The following is a 21673-nucleotide window of genomic DNA, read 5'->3' as shown; positions in this document are numbered from 1 at the left end:
TTCTGCACCCCTCGGGACTCCCCAAGTCCATCATCTGTCTGGAAGGAACCCAGGGGTCTGGGGTCGGGGCTCCGCTCCTTGGCTGTCCGCCCCAGTGGCTCCTGCCTCGGTTTCCCCGCCTGTGAGGTGGGAGCAGTCTGTGTAAACTGCACACAGGCTCGGCGACTGGCCCGACGTGGTGAGGACGAGAGGAGGGCGCACTCGGCCTCCGGGGACAGAGGCGCAGTGCGGGGTCAGAGGGCTGGCCTCTGGTCCCGGCCCCTCCCCCACCCGGGGGCTGTGGGACCTCAGGTGAGTTACTAACTCTTTCCAGGTCTCCAAATCAAATAAGATAAAGCTCCTACTAAATTTGGTTGTTTGCACACAGTAGGTGCTCAGAAAGGTTGGCTTCTCCCCGTTCCCTTTCGAGACTTAAAGGGCTGGCTCCAAACAGGCAGGGAGACTGACAGAGCTGGGGGGCTGGTGCTGGGCAGGGCTGCATCCCTGGAGCCCAGGGGCTGAGCTGCCCAGCTGGGCACCTGAGGACTGGGTGGGCCGTGTGAGTGAATGAGACCCCCCCCACCCGGGGGCTGGCTTTGTGGGAGGAGCCAGGAGTGAGGGCGGGAGCTGCCGGGCTCTAAGCCCCACCCTTCAGACATTCGTCCAGCCAGGACGAGGCAACTCGACTGGATCCAGCCCACGCTGACACCACGTTTACGGAGCACCTGCTACGCCAGCAGGGGGCTTTCGTGAGACGCACACGCCGTGAACGGTGGCCGCTAAGTGGTGTCTCGGTGGGACGGGGAGCATCAGAAGCCCAGAGGAGCGAGGGAGAGATCTCGGGTGTGGGGGACCAGGGGAGCAGGACGGCTGGAAGCGGATGTGCTGGGGACACCCGGGGAGGGGGGCGGGCAGAGCGTGGCAGAAGGAGCAGCAGCCTGCACGAGGGCACGCGGTGAGAAGGCCGGTTGGCCTCAGGTCCCTACTGCCAGGGGCGAGGGGATGGAGAGCCGGTCAGTGCCCTAGGATTGGGGGGCGGGGAGCAGCCCTCTACGGGGCTGGAACCCTCGGCCTGTCCAGCGCTGCCGAAAACCCTCTTGTGTCTGCGTCCACCCTGACGGCCACACCGGCCCTGGCAACGGGCAGGGCAGGCGTTCTGCCCCATCTCAGGCGGGCACCCTGAGGCTCGGGCAGACCCAGGGGCCGTCTCCCGTGAGGGCTGCCGAGGACTGGAGCGAGGGGCCGGGGCTGGGGGAGTCCGGCCCCTGGCGCCCCAGGCCCACCCTCTCTCTCCCTCCTGCTCCTCGGACCCCAGTCAGTGCAGCAGCACGCACCGGGAGAGTTCGAGGTCCTGTGTCCGGGGTTCCCACACTGCTCAGGCCCCACGGCCGTTCCCAGCACCCCGCTGAACTCTGGCCCCCGTTTCCGTGGAGACAACAAGGAATCATCTCCCTCCCTCCGCCCCAGCCAAGACGACACCGGCCTCGGCCACAGGCTATATTTGTCAGGGGGCTCCCAGGGGGATTTGGAGATCCAGCTCAGGAAGCTGGCCGCTCGCTCTGCAGAGACACGCACGCACAGAGCCCTGGTCCTTCTGCCAGAACCGGGCAGGGCGGGGTGGAGCGGGGAGACCGAGGCACGGGGTCAGGGCATGTGTCAGGGGCCCGTCGGCCACAGGGTCCAGACAAAGCCGGGCCAGTCTCTGCCACAGGTGTCTCTGGCGGCGCTGGTCTGCAGGAACAGAGGGTCCCGTCGCTCCTCGGCCCCCACTCGGGGGAACAGAGCCGGCCTGTGCGCGGTGACATTTAAAGAAGAGCCAGAGCAGGAAGCGCAGACCGCAGGATAATTAGAGCTCCCGGGGGCGTGGCCCGTGGGGGTTTGGGGAGTCAGGTGACGCCAGATGGACTGCGTGTCAAGGTCACTTACGTCGTGTAGCGGGTAGGCCGCCAAGTAGACACCGTTGGCCAGCAGGCTCGTGATGCCTTAAAAAGAAAGGCAGAGAGAGGATTACGGACCGGACAGGTGTCCGGCCGCCGCCGCCGCTGCCGCCACCGCTGCCGCGTGTCCCGTCAGAGACCCCCGGCACCGTCTCGGCCACCGGGGACTCCGTCCACGCGAGCCACCGCACCTGGCCGCACAGCGCCCCGCCACCTGCCGCGGGGCCTCCTCCCCGGGTCCGACTAGATGACCAACACATGCTCCAGTGGCAGAATCAGGGGAGAGACAGAGGGAACCCCAGGAGGAAGTGGCGGCGAGGAGGGAGCAGGGACCCCCAAACCGGCGGCTCACCGACTACCCCGCCTGCCGGAGGGCAAGCCTGCAGACCGGAAAGATGGGTTCTGAGTGGTTAGAAAAGCCGGATCACGGGGAAGTACGGGCGGGCACGCGGACGGCGTCAGAAACACAGGCACAATTTGGAATTAGGTTTTAGGTTTGATTGGAGAAGCCAGAGAGGAGGCCTGCGGGCCCCCGCGCGGGGGCAGAGGCACTTACCGTATTTACCACATTTTCGCCTCTTACTTAAAAGGGCAGAGTCCTTCTTTCTTCCCTCTCCTTGCCCTGTTTACACAGCCGGCTATTAGTGACACACAGCAGGGCCCAGGAGGGTCAGTGACACGCAGGAGGGCCCAGGAGGGTCAGAGCTGTGTTCCGGGGGAGGGGGGCAGGGGGAGAAGGCGCCCCTTCGGGGGCCGGCGTTCCTGTTGGTCTCTGCGCGGCCCCAGGCCCTGCCCTGACGCCCTGTAACCACCACCGTACCTGCCCCTCCTGGACTGCGGCTGCAGGAGCCGCGCGGGGAGAGGCGAGGGCGGGGCCTGGCTGTGCCTGGTGCTGGGGGCGCCTGGCACTCCGGTCTTGCCTCGCACGCTTCTGCGGGGTCCGGCGTGGCTGAGGGGCGTCCGTGAAGCTGGTCCCAGAGCCCTCTGCCTGGCCCAAGGGGCTTTCTAGGGCTTCGATGGGTCAGAGTTTTCGGTGGTTGGCCCGGTGGCCTACGCTCCGCCACGGTGGAACTGGCGGGCAGGGGACTCAAAACCGACCGTGTCCTCGAGTAGTGATCTGGAGCGGTCAGGGCGCCTGAGGGACGCCGAGGAGTCGGGGCCGGGCAGAGGCGGGGCTCTTGAGTGAGAGCCCTTGAGCCCGTCTGAGTGAGACAGGGGCGTGCGGTCTGGTCCGGGACACGGCCTGGGGCCTCGGGCCTCGGCCTCAGCGCCCGCAGGTCTGGGCCTGCGCCAGCACGCCCCGCCCCCCGCCCCCCGCCCCCCCCACCGCGGCAAGGCCCGGAGACCTGGGGACCTGCGGTGTCTGGTTGTTTACCTTCTACTTTCTTCCCCAGAACAGCAGAGAGCCCTGGGGGCGGGGCGCACCTGGGGCCCAGCGAGCAGGGGGGACCGACGCAGGGCTCGTGGTGAACGGATGGCTTGGAGGCCAGCGGGGCCGCCGGACACGGCGCCAACGTGACACGGGGGTGCAGAGGAGCCCCCGGTCCCTCTGCTCGGGCATCGGGGGCTGGGAACCAGCTCAGAGGGCCCACCCCAGGGAGCACCCCCGGTGGGCGCCCGGGCCCAGACCGTGCGAACCCCCTTGGGGAGGGGCCCTAAGGGAGACCGAGCTCCAGGGGCTAGAACGGCGTTCCTCCCCCAGCTGGGGTGCCGGGCCATTCTGCAGCCTCCTGCTCTACGGAAGGCCTGTGGGGAGGGCTCTCCTGGGCCCCTCTTGGCCCCTGGATGAGGCCCCCTCCCTCTGATTTGGGCCCAGAAGGGTGTCCCTGGGGCCGGCATGGGTCATGCGGGCCGGGGGACCTGAGTCAGCCCGACCCTGCAGGGGCCACCCTCCCCACCCTGCAACCTGGGCCCAGCCCGGGCCACCCCCAGCCGAGCACGTCACTCCTTCTCCTGCCCCGGCCCCCGAGGTTCCTCCCGAGAAGCAGGGGAGCCCAAACTCCCGGTCCCGGATGCACGGACTCCCCTCCTACTTGACCCACCTAGCGGCCCCAAGCCACTGCCTCGGACCCCAGGAGCGCGTCCAGCCCGACCCTCTGCGCCGCCGGCACGGCTCCCGGCGGGCACAGCGCGGCTCAAGGAGGGCAGTCGGCTAGGAAAGGCCCCGCGGCCTCGGCTCAGAAATGCTGCAGGGTGTCCACTGGGCCTGCAGCCGTGGGCAAGGGACTCAGGCAGGAGGGGTGCTCCCCTCCCCACGCTTTAATCAGCCAGGTGTGCTACCTGTGGCCTGGGCTGTGCTGCGTCCCGGCCCCCAGGAGCCCAGCCGGGGCGGCTCTGCGGCAGGTTCTAGAAGCAGGCGCCCGTCGAGGGGAGCCCCTTCCAGCAAGGCCTGGCGTGGGGCTGGGCTGGCCCGGCCGGCCTTGAACCTGTCTGGCTGCCCGTGGCCTGGGGTGCTGCTTGGGGCCGCCGCCCTGCTGGAACCCTAGCTACTTCCTGCTGGGCTGTGAGAGTCGAGGGAGGGCAGGGACGCCCGGTCAGCCCACAGCGACCAGCAGCCGGGGTTCGCTGCCGGAGGTGGACGCGGCGGAGAAGGCCGCAGACTCCACCAGAAACGCCCGGGGCCAAAGCCAGTCAGACCTGGGTGCCGGGGAGCGGGGGCGGGGCCACGAAACTGCCCCGCAGACCCCGGCCCAGGCCGGCTCTGCTTCCGAAACCGTCACCATCAGGCTTAAATCAAAACCCTCCGAAGAAGACGCCCCAGCCGGCCAGCCACCCCCCCACGGAGACAATTCGGAGGTGAGATTGCCGCCGGGAGCCGGCGCGGAGGTCGAGTGCCGAGGCTGCCCTTACCCATGCTGTACTTGGCTTTGGTGCACGTGGTTCTCTTCAGGATCTCGTAGACCTGGTGCGGAGACAAGAGCAGGGTGGGCGGTTACTCCCGCCGCAGCGGCGTGCGGGCACGGCCGTGTGTGTGTGTGTGTGTGTGTGTGTGTGGGTGTGATCGCCGAGAAGGGGCGGGACCGGATGGCGACCTGCGACGACCCGCCCCCTTCTCCGGGGGCCGCAGCCAGCCCTGCTGAGGACGCTCGGTGGTCAGTGTCGGGGCCGGCGTGCTCGGGGATGAGCAGTGTGCTCTCGAAGGAGCCCGGCTCCCCTTCTGGAAGCACCGACTCCCTGCCGTGCTGTCCCCTGCGCCCTGCTGCCGGGTCACTGTTCCTCTGGCTGAGAGCTGGGCTGGAGTTCAGAGCCTCGAGGCCCCAGCCCACAGGACCACTCCTGGTGTATAGCCACGAATGTTCCAGAAACCCGGGTGGGCAGGCGGGTCTCAGGGTGCCATTCGACACAGTCAGGATGCAGCAGAGCACGGGGTGCCCGGCAGAAGCCCCCCTGAGGGTCCCGCTGCACCCCAGCTCGTGATGCATTTACTGACGGAACATCTCGCTTGGCGGCCTCAGGAGCCCACCAAGCCGGGTCTGAGTGCAGGCTCCGCCGGTCGCTGGCTGTTGGGCAAGCTACCTCGCCACCTCGCGCCTCAGTTTCCCCAGGTGCAAAATGGGGTGACAATGATGGATCCCACGGCACAGACGTGTGAAGGAGGGCGCACCGCTCGCCCGCCCAGCCCTCCTCCGTCCCACTCCCCCCGCAAGGCCAACAGCCGGCATTCCCGTGGCCCCTCCACCTGACCATCGCCTCCTCTTCCCGTCCCGTCTGTCCCGGTGAGCCCGGCCCCCGCCCGCTCCTCTCGCCCACCGAACCCTGTCCCACACCTCAGGGCCTCCTCCCTGCCGTTCTTTCCTCCAGACGCACTCGTCCTGAGATCCAGAGCAGAGGGACCTGACCCAGCAGGCCACAGAGCACCGGCCGTTCCTGTCGCTCTGCCTTCTCACCGCGGTCTTGTCCCGGAGTGCGTTTCGCCGCCGGCCCTACCTATTGCCCCCCGCTTCCCCGCCCCCCAGTCCTGGGCGAAAGCCAGGTGCTGGGTCACTGCCCACAGAACGAATGAATGAATGAATGAAGGAGTGCCCACTTGGTTGGCTCCCTCCCTTCACCCCCTAATCTAGTCGGTGGCCTCTTTCTGACCAATCAGATTCTGCTATAAATGCCTCCTCCCAGCCACGCACAGTCACAACCCCCATTCACGGCCACCGCTGCGGCTGTGCAGCCACTTAACATCTGCCCTCCCACGGCGGCCACGGGCAGTGAGCTCCAAGGGACAGGTCTGACCTCCTCTTAAACCTTGTTCCACAACCTTCTATGGCTCCCTAGGGCCCCAAGGCTAACGGTCCCAGTCCCAAGGCCAACACATCGGCTCCTTCCCTGCCATTCCCAACGCCCACCCGCCTACCACGACCTCATTCCAGCTCCGGACACGGTCGTCACTCAGACACCACGGAGCCAGGCTGACCGAGGGCAACGCTGTGGATCGCCACAGAGCCCCTCTGGAGCGCGGGCAGCTGCCAAGCTGGCCTCCAGGGTCTCTGGGAGAAGTGACCCCACCCCGGAGGTAGCTGGAGTCATGGGCGGTTCACTCAACAGGGACCCCCCGTCAGCGTGGCCCCCTGGGACTTGGGGATCGGGGACGGGACTCAGTTCCACGGAGATCCGCAATGAGACGGGAACAAGGGCTTCTGAGTCCCGTGCCCCCCCCCGCCCCCCACCTCAGCCACCTCCCCAACAGCGAGAGCAAATGCAACACATCTGTGTCTGCCCTGTGCCTGGGGAGCATTTCGGCAGCCCCCGATAATGTAAAAAGTTGGGGTGCACACACATCTTGAAACACAGGCTCGTGACTCAGTTGACCGCGCTGCCGTAGGAAAGGGGACCGCCCAGCTTACGGCTGGGAAGAGGGCTCCCCCGAGCAGTGGGCGTCCCAGGGACCAGGCTCCCCTCTGCGGACGCACGTCAGCCTGCGCGGCACCGGCACCGGTGTCTCTCGCTATGGGAGTTAACGGCTGAAACCGATCCGTACACTGAAAGTCACAGCGGGGGCTCTGTCCCCGGCGCGGGGTGCAGGCGCCCCTCGGAGGAGGCCCCCCCCCCGCAAGGCCCTTGGCACAGGAAGCCGGTGTGGGCCTGGCTCTCCCGCAGCCTCGGTGACTCCCGGAGCCACGAGGCCGGGAGGCGGAGGGGAGGTGGACAGGCCCCAGGTCTGCAGCCCCTGAGTCCCCGACGCCCAGGTGGCCCGCCACACCGTCTCTCGCCCGCCACCTTCCAGGCTCAGGATGTGGTGCCTGGGGCAGCTCTCTGGTCAGGGACGAGCCCTGCCCCCCTCCCTCTGCCGGGCTGGGCTCTCTGGGCAGGGAGGAGAGGGGACAGTGGCTGCGGCTCAGTGGCGCTGGGCTGAGAGGCTCTGGTCGTGTTTAGATAAAAGCCAGGTCCTGAGCCGTGTACAGGCCCGGCTTGGCTGGCGGGCGGGGTGGCGGCCGTGGAGAAACACTGAACCAACACCTCGGGCAGGGCAGGGTGGCCCGGTCAGACCTCAGACCTCGGTGCACGCACCTGGCAAAGACTCCGGTCTCCGCCCCAATCCGCACGGCGGTGCCGCCTCCGCCCATCACTCCCGCCTGCCCTGCCGGCGGGGCCACCTCTGGGCCTGGGGCTGGGTGACTGCCGGGAGCTGTGACTCCCCCAACAGGGGGCGGCCAGGGGCCAGCGGGGAACTGGGGCAAAGACCAGACTCACAGAGGGGTCTGGAATCCTGAATCCCCCTCCCCTCCCCTCCCTCCTGCTGGTCCCTGCCCACTCCCCACCCCCCACCAACCCGGGGCTGGGAGGTCCCCTGGGCCCCTAGCAGCCCTCTCGGTTTTATTATTCTAATTATTTCTGTCGCAGACAATTAGAGCCTCTTCCACCTGGGGAGCTTTTCCGGAATGAAATTACGGTCCCTTCCCCGCGGGCCACCTCGCTGGCCAGCCGGCGACTCCCTCGATTCCCGATCCCCACAGACGGAGGGTACTCACTATTGTGCTCCGGGTTTTGCTGTCGAAGAAGGAGTCCTTGTCAGACAGGTCAAAGCTGCAGAAACACGGGAAGGGGGAGAGGAGAGGCTCGCTGGGGGCATCCCTCCTGAGCCCCGGGGCCCCCCCGAACCGCACTGCGCTGTCCCCCGAGTGGCGGCAGCCGGGAAACTGGCGCAGCTGTCTGCCCGCCGCCCAGGCGTGGCCGGATGCAGGGCGTTGGACAGGGTCAGTCCCCCAACCCCACATCTCGCCCCCCACAGAGTCCTCCAGGAGGCTGGGGACCCCCGGGGGTGGGGAGCGTGCTCAGACCTCCCGGCGGGGGTCCTGCCTGGTTTGGAGGACGCCCTCCGGGGGCTGGGTTCGGTCTCTGCCGCAGCACTGCGGGGGTGGGGACGGCACTGTTTCGCCGTGACGCTCCGTACTGAAGATCACCCCCCGCCCCTTCCAAGTGGCTTTGGTCCTGGGGTCTTGGGGACCACCTGGAGATTGCCTAACGCTTCCGAGGGCACAGAGCCGCCTGTGGCATAGGTGACCCGCTTCCCAAGCAAGAGCTGGGAGGGTGGGGGGCGGTGTCTCTCTGCACGGAGCCTGGAGGTGAGCCTGGGCTGGCCAGGCAGGGGGTGCCAGGGAGACGCAGGGCAGGGGGTTCCTAGGAGGAGGGTCTCCCCCTAATGCCCCGGAGCTCTGCCCTGAGGCTGGTGGCAGAAGTGGGACTGGGGCCACGTTCTCCTTTCGTTCTTGTTTCTCATCCCAGGAGGACAGGGACACGCGGGGAGCGGGGCCCCAGACCTCTGCCCTGTGACTAACACACGTGCCAGGTGGAGGCCCAGGTCTCCGCGCCCCACGAGGACAGGGGTGACCAGGTGCCCTGACAGCGGGCCACCAATGCCCTACTGTGTCCCCGAGCCCCCTCACTAGGTCTGCCCCCCGAGGTCTCACGGAGGCCAGGTGGCCACACCCCGATGGAGCCGGAAGGGGGGTAGTTTCCAGAACAGGTACAGCACTGCCAGGCAACGCCTCGGCTTCGGAGTCCCTGGGGCCGGGGCCTCCAGCTGGGGCTGCTCTGCAGCTTCTGTCCCTCCCCGCCCCGCCCCCCGGAGAGAGCTCACAGAGCCGCCGCCAGCCACCGCACCCTCTCCTCGGGCACGTCCCGAGAGGGACGGAGCCGGGCGGAGGGAAGGGCGCCCAGACCGCTGCTTTGGGGCTGAGGTCCAAGGCCCACGGGCCCTACTTGTGACCTTGAGAGTGTCCCTAAGTGTCACCAGGCAGAGGAACAAGACTCTTTGCCCCCTTAACTCCTCAGTGAGCGGTGACCTTAGAAAGCGTTGGCCAGGGCCTCTGCTGTGCCCGAGGACCTGAGTTCCTCTGCGGACAGGCTGGGGAGGGGGTGGAAATGCCCCCACAGGGTGAGGGGGCCCCACACCCTGTGTCTGCCCCGTCCTGGGCCACGGCGGCGGGGGAGGGGCTGGGGCCCCCACTTACAGGTGCTGCTTCTCCCTGGAGAAGGCGTAGAACAGCCTCTTCACCGACTGCGGCCTGTGCTCCGCCACCCTGGGCTGGATGGGGGCCGTGATTTTCTGGACCACGGAGTTGATCTTTTTCAGCAGGCCCCGGGCCTCGTTCATGCGATACAGCTGCGGACAGACCAGGGCGAGGGGGGGCCCCGGGTCATCAGCTGAGCCGCGACCCTCATCTCAGCCGGTCCCGGAGCCGTCCCACCCTCCTGAGATGGCCGGCCCTGAGAGTGCCGTGCCGGGACCCGCTGCCCTGCACGCCCGGGTTCCAGATAAACCCGGAAAGCCCCTGCGGTTTCGGGAGGGGCCCGCCGCCACCCCCCGAGAGAGCGACAATAGCACGTTGCCGAAAACCTCCTCCGAACTTCCCTTTTGTTCCGGGAGAAGGACTCCCAAGGATCCCGTGGACTTGAGATGCCGGGGTGACTTAGCTCTGGCACACTCCCTCCCCTCCTCTGGCCTCACCCAGGAAACCCCGACGCCCAGCTAAGCCTCAGGGGTGCCCCGCTGGCTGTTGGAGCTGCACAGGCGCCGGAGCCTCATGGTTTCCAGAGATTAGTGAGAAAACGCCCAGCCCTGGCTGGCGTAGCTCAGTGGATTGAGTGTGGGCTGCGGACCAAAGTGTTGCAGGTTCGATTCTCAGCCAGGGTACATGCCTGGGTTGCAGGCCATGACCCCCAGGAACCGCACATTGATGTTTCTCTCTCTCTCTCTCTCTCTCTCTCTCCCTTCCCTCTCTAAAAATAAATAAATAAAATCTTAAAAAAAAAAGAAAAGAAAAAAAAAGAAAACACCCCGTCCACTGGGAGCTGTGACTGAAACGATTCCCGTGGACCGGCCGCCGAGAGACCGCGCTCCTGAGACTCCGGGGCGGGGAGGGGACCGGCGTTTGTATCGCACACAGCGAGGCCCGTGGCGCCCGCCTGTGCCACCTCCCCGGGGCTTGGGCTGCAGGTCTCTGCAGGGACCAGCAGCCACTGGCTTTCCCGGGGATGCAGAGCCTCCTGGCGACACCTGGCAGAGGCATCCGCCGGGCAGCCCTCGGCCCAGAGACCGGCCTCGGGGCAGACGCGTCCCCCCCCACCCACCTTCTTGGTCGGCATCTTCAGCTTCAGGAACTCCGCCTCCCTGCACAGCACGTTCCAGGGCGCGTGGATCTTCACGAATCCCACCCCGTGGATCTTCGTCTGGGGGAGGAGGGGGAGGGGGGAGGGGAGGCCCAAGTCAGCCAGCGCAGACACGGCTGGAGGCCACTCTCGCCTCTGTGCCCACCGGCACCTGCAGGCTGTCGGGAGCTGCTGCGCAGGGTGGCTCCCTCCCGTCCCCCACTGGCCCCTCTCCACGGCTCTCCGAGTTCCCTCCGTGCAGGGCGCACGAGGGATTGCGGGTGGACGAGTCTTTCAGAACCACCGAAGGAGAGCCAGGGGGGCCTGGAGGGAGGTCCCGGACCCCAAGCACCTGGAAGAGTTTCGGGGGACTGAGTTGAGAGCCCCCCGAGCAGCGGCCACAGAGGAAGCCCTCAGAGAGCACAGAGCCCCCTGGCCCCCACCCACATGGACTCGGCGCCCCCTCACCCTGGAGTGGGGACGAGGAGGTGGTGGGGAAGACGGCCCCTCTGGGCACCCCCCTCCGTGGGGTCAGGCCACACCTCTCCCTGTCCCATCCTCCCGTGTGCGTGAGCAGCCAGCCTGGTGCGGCGCCCGGGCTCCAGGCTGCCCCCTGACTGAGCTGCTGTGAGCCGGACACGGCCCTTCTCCCGGGGCGGCGGGTCTGAGGGACGGGGATGCTTCAGTGCTGCCCGGCCGGGGGCTGCGAGAGGCCCCGCCACGGCCCCATTCACAGGTGGGAGCACCCAGGCTTGGGGCGAGCGCGTCCCGGCCCGGGCTCCTCGGAACCCGAGGACGAGGAGGACCACTCGGGGTCCGGCAGCCCCACTGCCGGGAACGCATGTAAAGGTTGTGAGTCTGGACCTGGAAGACGCACCCACACCCCCACGTTCACGGCAGCGCCACTCACAGCAGCCACGAGGTGCAAGCCACCCGAGTGCCCCCCGACAGACGAGCGGATAAAGAAGGTCCGGCCCACGCACACAGTAGGGTTATTACACAAAAGGAGGAAGCGCTGCCCTTCGTGACAACGTGGGTGGGCCTGGGGCACGTGATGCTTCAGAGAGACAAGCCAGAGAGAGAAAGACTCTGCGATCCCATGTACACGTGAAATAAATCTCAAAAAACAAAACAAAACAAAAGCCAATTTCATGGGAGCAGGGAGCAGAGCGGGGTGGGGGACACAGGGGGGTGGGGAGGCAGGAGCAGGGGGAGGGGCGTGGTGGGAGCCTCCGGACTGTCCGTTATGAGGAGGTTAGGTTCTGAGGATCTAACCCTCGCAGGATCGCGTGCTTGAGTGTGGTCGGAAGCCACACACGCGAGTGCACACGGGCAGCACGTGCACGCACACAGCGACACCGTGGGAGGCAACCACGCACAGGCTGACGACGTGGATCTTGGAAACTCTCCCACGACGCAGTGTGTACTCAGCCGTCAGGCTGTGCGCTTTAGATACACACGATTCTGGGTCTACGTCACCCCCAGTCAGGCTGCGGGTGGGGGGTGGGGCCCAGCGTCACGCGGGCAGCAGACGTGGGCGCCCGTGTTACCAGCAGGCCGTGCGGCCCCGTGTCCTTTTCCCTCCGTGCCCCCTCGACCTGCGTGTCCAGGTGAACGGCGTTGGCGTGGCGACGACACGCTTCCTCACCGAAGGCGCAGGCCACGCACACAGACCTGCCAGCCGCCCGAGACGGCCAGGGTGTGCGTGGCACGGCGGTCCTCACAACAAACGGCAGAGACCCGCGAGGTTTCCCGGGTCCCCGGCCAGCAGAAGAGGTCCGACCGAGAGGGCACCGAGCCCCCGGCCCCCCTGACTGCGGGGCGCCCCGAGCAGGGAGGCGACCTCGGGCAGCCCACGTGGGGCGGGGCCCGTCCTCCTCCCCTGCCGACGGGGTTACTTCCGTGCACGGCCCGTCCGCACGCACAGACCCAAAATACACCCGCCGCCGGCACGCGGAGATTCCTCTCGGGGGTGGTGGGGGGCCCGCGCTGCGGCCCGCCTCCCTGGGAAAGCACGCTCCTCTGGCGACGTGAGCGGCGGGGTCTCTCCCAGGGAGACCGCGGGCGGACTCGGGAACGGGGTCACGGGACCGGCTGGGCAAGCACACGCACGGGCGTTTGGAAGCACGGTGGTGCCCGGTGGCCGCCTGCCCCTGGCTCCCGGGGAGAGGCCGTGAGACCGGGAGGGGCAGGGGCCCTTCCCCAACAGCCGGAGGCCCCAGAGCAGGGACCTTGGTCGAGCTGGGGGGTTTGGAGGCCGCTGACCGGCCAGGGCCAGAGCCACCGCGGTTGTGCGGGGGCTCCGTGGGGGACAGGGTCAGGGCTCAGACGGGGCCACCGACCAGATGGGGTGGGAGGGCAGGCCGAGGGTGCTCCCCTCGGTGCAGAGTCCTCCCGGCACAGCCTAACGTGTGCAAACCCCCATTCTGAGCCCCCCCTTGGGGAGCCTGGCCTGCCCAGAACTGTCTCCGGCATCTTCCTTTCTGGAGGTGGAGCTTGTCCGTGGCCCTTTCGTGGCGGCCGAGGATGCCCAGCCGTCCCTCAACATTCCCTGGACCTTCTAAGTCCCTGGCGGGACGGCACGCTCCTGGACCCATCCGTGGCCCCCTACCGTGGTGAAGTGCAGACTCGGAAATTGCTGGAAGGTTCACATCAATAAGGGCAGAGCGTGGCCCTTTCTGGGGGCCCTTGGCTGCCCAGGGCCCCAGCCAGCACCGCCTCCTCACTCCCACCCTCACCCCGCAGGCTGCCTCGTGCCCCGAGGGTGACTTTTGCTGTGGGTGCAAAGTCCTGAACCCAGGGAATTGGGAGCCCCTCCAGTGCGCCCCCCCACACCGACTCGGACCCTGGATGTGGCTGCCCGGGGTTAGGGTCAGATGGGAGCCCTGGGGCTCGGCTGGGGGCCCTGACCACCAGGAGGCACATTCCCTCTCTCGCTGTCCTCAGCTTCCTCAGTTCCCATGGAGACACGACCCTCGCCTCAGGGGTCAGGAGGCCCGAGGAGGGGGCGCAGGCCTCCTCTGGACCCAGCACTTGGAACCCCTGGGCCGCCCGCCGGGAAGGTTCGAATTCCCTGCAGCGAATAGGTTTTGACGTCCCGGGACGCTCAGTGTCGTGTCCCCGCTGGTCCCTCAGGGCCAGGCAGGTTTCCGGTGACACTGGCATCCGGACCCTCACACCGTCCTCTCCCCGACCTCCCGGCAGGTGTCCCGAGCCCATGTCAACACACCAATGAGGCGCAGGGAAGGCCTGTCGCTCCCCCCGCCCCAGGGGGCTGGCCCAGAAATGCCCATGCCACACTCCCCCCGATGGCTCCTGGGTGGGCAGCAGGAGACGCTCCCAGCCAGGGCCGGGGTCTGCGTGGAGAGGCCGCCGGGGCGGGGCAGCTGCCCACCGCCCGGGCGCGGGCACGCTGGGCACTGTTGCACCATCACGGCGCCGTCTCGACTTACCTCAAGAGAAACTGGGACCCAACAGCCGCTGGCTCTGTGGGGGCCCAGAGTGGGCGCAGGGACCTGCTGGGGCAGCCTCCCCCCAGCCCTGGGCCCGGGCTCTGGCCCCCAGGGCCTGGCCGGTTCAAGGAATGAACGGTACCCAGGTCAGCAGACACGGTTCCCTCTTGGCCCCGCCCGGGACGGGCTGGTTGGTCACTCAGACCCACCTCCCACGGCAAACGACAGAAAATGTTGGGCCGAATAAAATACGTAAATGTGACCAGCGTCATGGCCTTGATGTCGCTGAAGGGCTGAGAAGACGGCAGGACTGCCACGCCCCGAGGAGGGACCCAGGGGCAGCCAGTGACCCAGCCGTGGAGTGTGGAGCGTGGGGGTGGGGGGGAGATGCTGTTTCAGCCCCAGACCCTCGGAAGGTGGGGAGTCCAACAGGAGACCCCGTAGAGCTGGGCCCGACGCGATGACACTTTCCGGTGACCCAGGGGATTGTAAGGACCGAGGTCCCGGTGTGAGCAGACCAGAAGGGAAGGTACAAGAGGGGGTGACAGCCACCTGTGAGCCTTGGCCCCCAAAGGTCACGGCCCCACTAGACCCAGAATGTTGGTTCAAGGTGGTTCGGTCCGGAACGCCCTGATGTGGATGACCACGCGCCAAGTCTTTCTGATCACAGGCACTTTCTGATCTCATCCCAGGCCCTGGGGACCCCCCGAGGGTTTTGCGAGGGTGGTGGCCAGTGGACGGGAGAGCCAGGCCCGCCCGGACAGGAGACGGCCTTGGGTTCTGAAAGGGTCAGGCGGGCGATAAACCAGAAAGGCTCTGTGGGGGGCGGGGAACCAGGACAGCACACAGCCGACGTGCCCACGAACCTGACAGAACCTCCAGAAATGAAGTGTCACCGCGGGAATGACAAACCCAACAGGCGAGTTTGAAAATACTCAGCCCCTCGCCCTGGCTGGCGTAGCTCAGTGGATTGAGCGCGGGCTGCGAACGAAAGTGTCGCAGGTTCGATTCCCAGCCAGGGCACATGCCTGGGTTGCAGGCCATGGCCCCCAGCAACGACACATTGATGTTTCTCTCTCTCTCTCTCTATCTCCCTCCCTTCCCTCTCTAAAAAAGAAAAAGAAAAAAAAGAAAGAAAGAAAATACTCAGCCCCTCGAGGCAAGACAGGTGGGGCAGAGCGGGGGGGGGGGGGGGAGGGGGGGGGCGGGGCGCGAGGCCTCCTGGCTCTCCCGAGAGGAAAACCAAGCCATCCTCGGTCCCCGGTTGCGGCATCTGCCCATTTCCGTGGTGCAGACACTCCGGTGCCCGACTGCAAGCCACCAGCGGGGGAGCAGCTGGCTGGCAGATGCCCGATGAGCCAGAACAGGTCGATGCGGGGGCACCGGGGCCGGAGACACACGAGGACATGAGGACTGCAGCCAGAGCGGCCCAGCAGGGACCTGGGCGGACTGGGGCGGCCACCTCTGAGGGTCTCCGAAGACTCGGCTTTAAAAGGCATGTCCGGAGTACATTCTAAGAGAAACGTGTTTCCACAAACCGAGACAGGCCCAACGGAAGTCGGGTGGGCGTGTGAAAAGCCTCAGCAGAAGACTCAAAGACAAAAAGCCTTTAGTGCCAGAGAAACGAGTGTGTGCTGGTGGGATCAGGGACGGAGAGCTGACAGCTTCAGGCCTGGGCCGGCTGCCCCGCACATCCCTCCATGGCAGAGGCCGACCAGGCAGGCACTGGGGTGGGGGAGAGCGAGGGGGTGGCTGGAGACTGCACGGTTCAGGGCACAGAGCACGGGGTTGGTGGCCAGGACCCAGGCTCCAGAGCTAGCCCTGCCCCCGCCAGGCCCTGCGGCCTGGGTCTCCCTGCTTCGCCTCCCACAGCCTCAGCTGCGTCCTTTCCACCTTTAAAGGGACCAGCCCCTGGGGCCACCCGCATACGGTGGGGTTGGGCAGCTCCCACGGGGCGGGGTGGGGCTTGCTTCCAAAGTGGCAAGTCCCCCCCTAAAACGTTTGTCACTCATTTGTTCTTACGAATGGAGATGGTGGGATGAGACCAGGCTCCTCAAAGTCGAGGACCGCCCCCCCACACACCCCCAATGCCGGGGGCTGTGAGGAGGGCCCACCCCACCCACCCCCTCCGGTGCTGAGGGCCTGGCTGGTCACCACAGCGAGCCACGTGCCAGCACCGCCAGGGACACCTGCCCGTTTGCTGGAGGCCTCAGCTGGAGGCTGCCCGAAACAACCCTGCTGGCCCTGCCCCTGCCCGTCACCTGGCAGCGCCTCCACCTGCAGGGAGACCCCTCCCCCGATCTGTCTGCTGATTCCCAGGCGGGAAGAAGGGCCGCCCTTGCCCACCATTTCTCCAGGAGGGAACTCCCTCACCTCCGCCTCACAGATGGGAAAACCTACGGCCAAGGTGGGAGGGTGTGTGTGTGGGGGAAGCCCCTTGCCCCTTGCCCATGGTTGTTCAGCCAGAAAGTGGCCGAGGGGGCCTGAGACTGCGTGGGGTCTCTGAGCCTGCGCCCTGCACATGAAGCTCCGTCTGCAAGCTGCCCCCACTCTCTCCCGCTCCGCCCCCCCTTGCTTGTCCCTCGGCAGGAACGCCCGCCCACCACGACGGAGACGAAACGCAGATGCTGCCGAGGGGCCACGCCGGCTCGGCGGGAGGGACCCCGAGCAGCCAGCCGGGCGCCCGGCTGGGCTCCAGACGGCAGCGTGAAGGCGGACAGACTTCACAGGGTTGCAGTGTCCGCGGCCTTCGAGGTGCCGCCAAAGCCGGGGTCAGGGTCACCCTAAGGGCAGCGTGGGCCTCAGCCGCCCCCAGCACATGCAGCCAGGATGTCCGTGTGTGGCCTTCCCAGCAACGACCCGGGGACATAAATAATGTCCAGCGGGCTTTGAGGCTGGACTTGAAAAACGCTGATGGGTTCCAGTTGTGGGGAGACAGGCCCGCCACAAGCTGCTCCTGCCCGGTTTCTCCGGGCTCAACGCTGTTGGAGTGGGGGCGGGGCCGGGGGCGGGGCCACGGCAGGGCCGGGGGCGGGGCCAGGCAGCAGGGGGCGGTGCTTTCCTTCAGGAGGGACGCTGGGCCTCCTGCCTCAGTGAATCTTTCCCCCTGTCCTGCCCCATTGTGCGTGCTGTCCTGGGGGGTCTCTACATGCGACCCCTGTAAGACCCTTCCTGTGTGAAATCTTTCGGGGCTGTCCTCTGGGTCAAGGTGACAAAGGGTCACCCAGGGCCTCTGTCCTCCAGGTGTCTGGCTTCTCCGAGCGCACAGGGCCTGGGCCAGGGCGGTCGGTGGGGACTGGGCGGATGGGGGCCCCGCGGTCACAGCCGAGGACCAACCTTTGTCTGTCTGCACACACACAGGGGCCATCGACAGTGCTGTCCCTGCGTGTCCAGCCGCTGGCACATTCCCAGACACCGTCCCTCCTACTGCACAAACTCCCGGCTCAGTGCACCCAGGGCCGGGCTCTGTGTCCAGGCCACCTCTAGGGGCCGACAGTGGGTCTGGGGCTTGCACGCCAGGAGGCGTCTGCTGGCACGTACAGAAGACAGCCTGCACACTGCTCACACCTTCGAGCGTGGGCCGGTGGGCAGCGGCCTCCCCGCGCCCTGGGAGCTGGCCAGAAGCACCGTCCCGGGCCCACCCCAGACCTGCTAAGCAGTCCCGAATTCTGACCAGGCCGCTGGACAGCACACCTGGGACTGGAGGGGGCCTTACTGGGAAATGGGTCCTTGCAGATGTACCCACATTAGCATGACCTTGTGCTACATAGCGTGGGCCCTAAGCCTGACAACAGTGACTCTCTGAGAAGAGGAGATGCCCATGGAGATGCACACGGGCAGAGTGTCCCCCCGTGGGAAATATCTCGGCCTTGGCCCAGGGACGCCTGGAGCCCCAGAGGCTGGAGGAGGGAGGGGGGAAGGAGCGGCCCCCAGAGCCGGGGCCTTCGGGACTGGGAGAGAACGCATCTGTGTTGTATCGTGCCTCCCTCCCCTGCTGGTGGTCTTTGCTACGGCCGCCCCGGGACATTAACAGTGTGGGTTCCTGAGAACCAGCCCCCATGGTGCCCGGGGCCAGGCTGCCTTCTCATCACCACCGGATGCCTCTGCCACACCAAGCCTCCGGACTCAGGGTAAAAGCCTAGCACAGGGTGGGGGGCCCTCTGCAGGGGACTCACAGCCCACCCTCCTCAGGAGCAGCACGGCACAGCACACCCGGCCCCTCGGGGAGCGAAGGTGGGCCCCGTCTGTGCCTCCGGGGGGACCACCACCCTCCTTCCTGGACACGGCCTCAGGGGGCTGGGCCGGCAGACAGCTCCGGAAGGGCTGCCATGGCACCCGGGGGGCCCTTCTTTATTTGCCCCACTTCTCTCCCCTCAGCTCCCCCTTTTCCCTTTGCCCCCTACCCCCAGCCTTTAAAGTAGCGCCACTCAACATGAGCAGGACATTCAGCAATGTTTGGGGACATTCTGTGTTGCACGATGTGGGGGTGCTACTGGCTAGAGATGCTGCTAAATCTCAGATGCTGCCAACAGTGTGGGGGGTCAGACACCTGCTTCAGAGCCCCACGGTCCCTCAGCTGCGGGCGTCCCTGAGTGGGTGAGGACCTCACGGACTCCGTGGGTTTTCCTCCCCGGGAGAGTGAACGTGAGCCCCGGGTGTCGCTGCACCGTGGGTGAGACTGCATGAGTGGGTTCTCTCCAGGCTATCTGATTCCCCAAACCGCAAAGCCTCTCAGTCTCTGTAACCCGAGTGCACGGGGGGCGGATTCACTGACCAGGGCGTCTCTCCGCCGAAATAAACACAGCCCGGCTCCGTGCTAAGCGCGCTGGCAGGAGCCCGCACACAGCTCAGAAGCCGCAGGAGCTCAAAAGCCTTGGCCTTTGCGTGGGTCCTGGTGCCCCGAATGGGGACAGCTGGTGGGAGTACCCGAGAAAGGCTTCGCTCAGCACCCCGGCCTGCTGGTCTCTGGTGAGAGCCCCAGATTCCGGGGGCCCCGGAAACTGCGGCACACAGTGGGGCAACCCCACGGCGCAACAGTCCACACTCACCTTTGGCCGCTCCGGAAGTTCGTGCTGCCTAGGCTATACCGCCGTGGCATTGTCATGGAAAAATGGCCAGTTGGTGGCTGAAAAGCCCCTTTTTAGCCACCGAGGCAATATCGGTGACATTTGGGGGTCCCTTATCGGGAACACAGGATCGTTTCTTGGCGTCAGTAACCAATGTTTACGTTTGCTTTTCACTTCTAAGTCACGGCAGAGAATACGGAGGTTTTGAAAAGATGCCGCTCTCTCCTCCTCTCCTGCGTGGGCCCAGCTGTTTCCCGGCCCGAGGAACAGTAACACGGTCAGTCGGTAAGAACTCGCCAGGCGCCAGACTCCGAGCCGGGCCCTTTGCACTTCGCTCACGATAACGCAGTGACGGAAACACTGTGTTTACCTCCACGGGGCACTCGGTGACACTGAGGCCTAAGCAGCGTGGCCCGCCTTGCAAAGGGCAGGTGGAGGGCCTGGGATGGGGCCTGGCCCAGTGTGGATCACCCAGCCTCGGCGGGTCCTCTCGAGCGTGAGATTTCACAGCCGTAGCGACAGCGACAGAAAGTCCCTCGGTGCACAGACCAGGCCCCCAGCGCACGGAGCCCAAGTTGGCGGCTCTGCACGCCCCGCCCCCGCCGGCCGCCTCTCCCGCCCGGTGGAGCCCGGAGTGTGTGCTGCTCCCGGCGGAGGGAGACGCGTTGCGGTCCGCCCTGCACGGCGGCGGCACCGTCTCCACGAAGAGCCGCAGGGCCGGCACGGCGGGACAGTGCAAGAAGTCAGCGACAACGACTGCCCCCTTCGAGGGGCTGCAGCACAGGCCTGAGCCCCCCAATTCGGGGCGGCCTGTGCACACTCATTTGCCACTGCTGCTCCGAGTCAGGGGCAGAGGCCCTCGGCAACCTTGCCGGGGTCAAATCCTCGCTTCCCGGCCATCAAAGCGTTGGAAGGCCCCTCATACGTCCTCGCAACCCCAACATCCCTGCGGCGGAAGTCGCCCACGCCTGGCAGGCAGCCCAGCCCCCGAAAGTGAGCAAGACCCAGAGAGATGCTTGGTGCTGAGCACACGGCCCGCGCGGGCTGGTCAGGGTGGAAAGAGGACTGCTGGGCGTTTTCATTGCTTTCAGGGGACGTCCTACGACCTTGTCACGAAACAGACAGCACACTCCGGGGTCCCTAATTCACCGCCACAGGCGTTCGCGTCCCCCGGACCCAAAGCACTCATTACTGATCACGGTTCTCATCAACAGCAGATTGATATCGGTTTTATCTCGGGCACTGCTAGCTTCCTAAGGTAACGTGCTGACCACTTGTCCTGTTCTCAATGTGTTGCACAGCACAGCTCTGCGGTTTAAGGGGCCTGTCCCCAGTGTTCGTGGAAGGCAGGCAGGCCCCGTGCACAGAGAGATGAAGGGGTGGACAGGGGCGCCCCAGCAAGCCACGGACGGCTGAAGCCGCCAGGGCAGCCTTGCTCGCCAGGTGGGTGCACCTTGTGCTCTGCGCTTAGACAGGCTCTCGGGCTTTGCCAAGGAGCAGGGCCCCAGAGTCGCGGGATTTCAGAGCGCCAGGTCCCCAGGAATCAGGCCACACTCCTGATTGGAGAACCTGAGTCTGAAAGAAGGGCCATAATCGACCACCACAAGACTCCCAGGACAGCGCTGTCCTCTGTCCCTTGACTGGGGCCCATCTTCCCGGGGAAGGGACTGAACCAGAGCAGGAAACCGCTAGAAGGTCAGCCCTGCCCCAGAGCAGGCGTGGCCTGGAGGAGCGTGGTTCGGGGCTCCCCGGAGCCACCCGGAAGCGATTACTACCCAACCTTAACCAGACTGGCGTTCGCATAGCCCCTTCCTTAGCATAGGTTTAAAGCCAAGAGAACGGGTCCCACACCCGTTTCTGAAAACGTAACTGCACAGACCCGCCCCGACGCAACCGGTCCACCCACGCCACGCCCACCTGTTGCAACCCCGTGGACTTATGCCACGCCCCACGGATGCCCCGCCCACCCGGCACCTTGCCCGCCCTCCCGACGCCCCGCCCACCCGACGCGCGAATAAGAAGCGGGATAGTTACATCCTCGTCGCACTCCAGCTCCAGGCCCGCCTCCAGGAGGTTCCCTTCGTACTCCGCCCGGCGGAAGCGCTTGTCATCCTCGTGGAAGTCTTGTGGAGACTCTGGCCCGTCCGCGCCCTCTGGGCTCCCCAGCCCGGGCAGGGGCTGGTCCTGCCTGCCGCTGCGGGCGGACAGCCTGGAGTCCTGGGACTGGGATCTCCTGGCCAGAGTCCTGCTGCCCGAGGGCCTCTTGTGATGGTACACGAGCACGTAGTCCACCTTGCGTTTGCCGTCCCTAAAGTACAGCCCATACTTGCACTTGGCGTCAGGGTCCACGGACAGCGAGTTCAGCAACTGCGGGGCAAGAAGAGGAAAACCCACTCACCGTGAAGTTCTCGGTGATGGGCCCTTGGAGGGATCACGTTTCAAACGGAATCGGTCACCCACTCGATCCCTCAGTCATTCAACAAACCCGGAATGCAGGCAGGTGCCGGGGAAGCCGCGACCGAGGTCCCCCTGCCGGGCTTCCGGTGCCGCCAACCCTCGGGAAGGAAACACCCGCTGCTCAGGACACACGACGTCACCAAGCAGGCCACCGACCCTAGGAGCACCTACTGGTTCTAGGAGCCGGATCAGACTGGCTCAG

General features: G+C 66.3%; 1 protein-coding gene across 9 annotated transcripts in view; it reads right to left on the bottom strand.

Annotated features, from left to right (window-relative positions):
- The window catches only part of ANO1 (anoctamin 1), a 140044-nt gene that overhangs the window by 43557 nt on the left and 74814 nt on the right, over positions 1-21673 (bottom strand). For 6 of the 9 annotated variants that reach the window (XM_036029815.1, XM_036029814.1, XM_036029818.1 and 3 more), the window contains 7 exons: positions 21049-21381; positions 10479-10577; positions 9359-9510; positions 7877-7931; positions 4767-4818; positions 2473-2538; positions 1906-1961 (listed from right to left, as the gene is read on the bottom strand). In XM_036029815.1, the coding sequence (XP_035885708.1) occupies positions 1906-1961; positions 2473-2538; positions 4767-4818; positions 7877-7931; positions 9359-9510; positions 10479-10577; positions 21049-21381 (813 nt within the window). The remainder of the gene's footprint in view (positions 1-1905; positions 1962-2472; positions 2539-4766; positions 4819-7876; positions 7932-9358; positions 9511-10478; positions 10578-21048; positions 21382-21673) is intronic. The other 3 variants (XM_036029816.1, XM_036029822.1, XM_036029821.1) reach the window with 1 other exon arrangement.

The sequence above is a fragment of the Phyllostomus discolor genome, chromosome 6, assembly GCF_004126475.2.
Source record: "Phyllostomus discolor isolate MPI-MPIP mPhyDis1 chromosome 6, mPhyDis1.pri.v3, whole genome shotgun sequence".
NCBI classification, from domain to species: domain Eukaryota; kingdom Metazoa; phylum Chordata; class Mammalia; order Chiroptera; family Phyllostomidae; genus Phyllostomus; species Phyllostomus discolor.
This window is presented reverse-complemented; position numbering and strand designations above follow the sequence as displayed.